At 63.6% G+C, this 926-nt stretch overlaps 1 protein-coding gene across 1 annotated transcript in view; it reads right to left on the bottom strand.

Moving 5' to 3' along the window:
• ASAP3 (ArfGAP with SH3 domain, ankyrin repeat and PH domain 3) overlaps positions 1–926 on the bottom strand; it is a 21,754-nt gene that overhangs the window by 4,357 nt on the left and 16,471 nt on the right. Inside the window, exons 14-16 of the mRNA XM_009887764.1 lie at positions 724–911; positions 454–587; positions 23–34 (exon numbers count right to left, since the gene is read on the bottom strand). Of these exons, the coding sequence (XP_009886066.1) occupies positions 23–34; positions 454–587; positions 724–911 (334 nt within the window). The remainder of the gene's footprint in view (positions 1–22; positions 35–453; positions 588–723; positions 912–926) is intronic.

Genomic DNA, 926 nt, shown 5'->3' on the forward strand with positions numbered 1-926 from the left:
CGTTAAGGCGGGTTTCCCCGACGCTGACGGCCAGCTGCGGTGACAGAGGGACGGCGGGGGGGAGACGAGCCCTCGTGGCTGTGCTCGCCCCATCCCCATCCCCATCCCCATCCCCATCCCGGAGGCACAGGGAAATAATCCACCGCATCCCACCCAGCAGCATCTCCCGGGGGATGATGCTTTTTGCAAGGCGGGAGTCTGTTTTAACAAGGAGTAGGTCCTGGGGGGCTGTCAACACAACACACACCCCCCCCCCACAATTCACCCAGACCACAACGCTGGTGGCTACAAACTGCCACTGGGGAAACTGAGGCAAGTTTGTGAGTACCGGAGCAAACTGGGCACAGGTGGGATGGAGGAGGAGGGATGGATTCTGCATCCCAGGGAGGTTTGGGAAGCGCAGAGGGTGACTGCCGGTGGGTGCAGGTTCTCCGGGTTCGGGGAACAGCTTACCAACAGCTCGGAGGTGCTGAGGACATCCAGGGTGAGGGATTGGATGCGGGAATAATGCACGCCCAGTTCCCGATGGATGCCGGAGCACTCGATGCACGTCAGGATGCCCAGGTTGGTGGAGAGCCACGTGGGATCTGCAGCGGGGAGCGATGCCCAGAGCTCGGCATCCCCACCCAGCGCCGCGGGATGCTGCAAACCCCCTCCCCGGGTACCCAACCCACACCCGAGGGAGAGGGGAAGGAGGGGGGGACACCCCGAGCCCCAACCTACCCGGGGCCCCGCAGTCACAACACTGCTTGTTTCCCGGCAGGTTCTTCACCTCGTTGATGACCAGCTTGGTGAGCTCCTGCACGCCGCCGTCCGCCCCGCTGCCCGCTGCCGCCCCACCGCCATTGGGGTCTCCCTTGAAAGCATTGCTCAGGGCTTCGTCCTTGCTGTTCTGCAGCACTGAGACCCACCTGGGCGGGATAAAA

The sequence above is a fragment of the Charadrius vociferus genome, unplaced genomic scaffold, assembly GCF_000708025.1.
Source record: "Charadrius vociferus isolate BGI_N301 unplaced genomic scaffold, ASM70802v2 scaffold1296, whole genome shotgun sequence".
Taxonomy (NCBI): Eukaryota; Metazoa; Chordata; class Aves; order Charadriiformes; family Charadriidae; genus Charadrius; species Charadrius vociferus.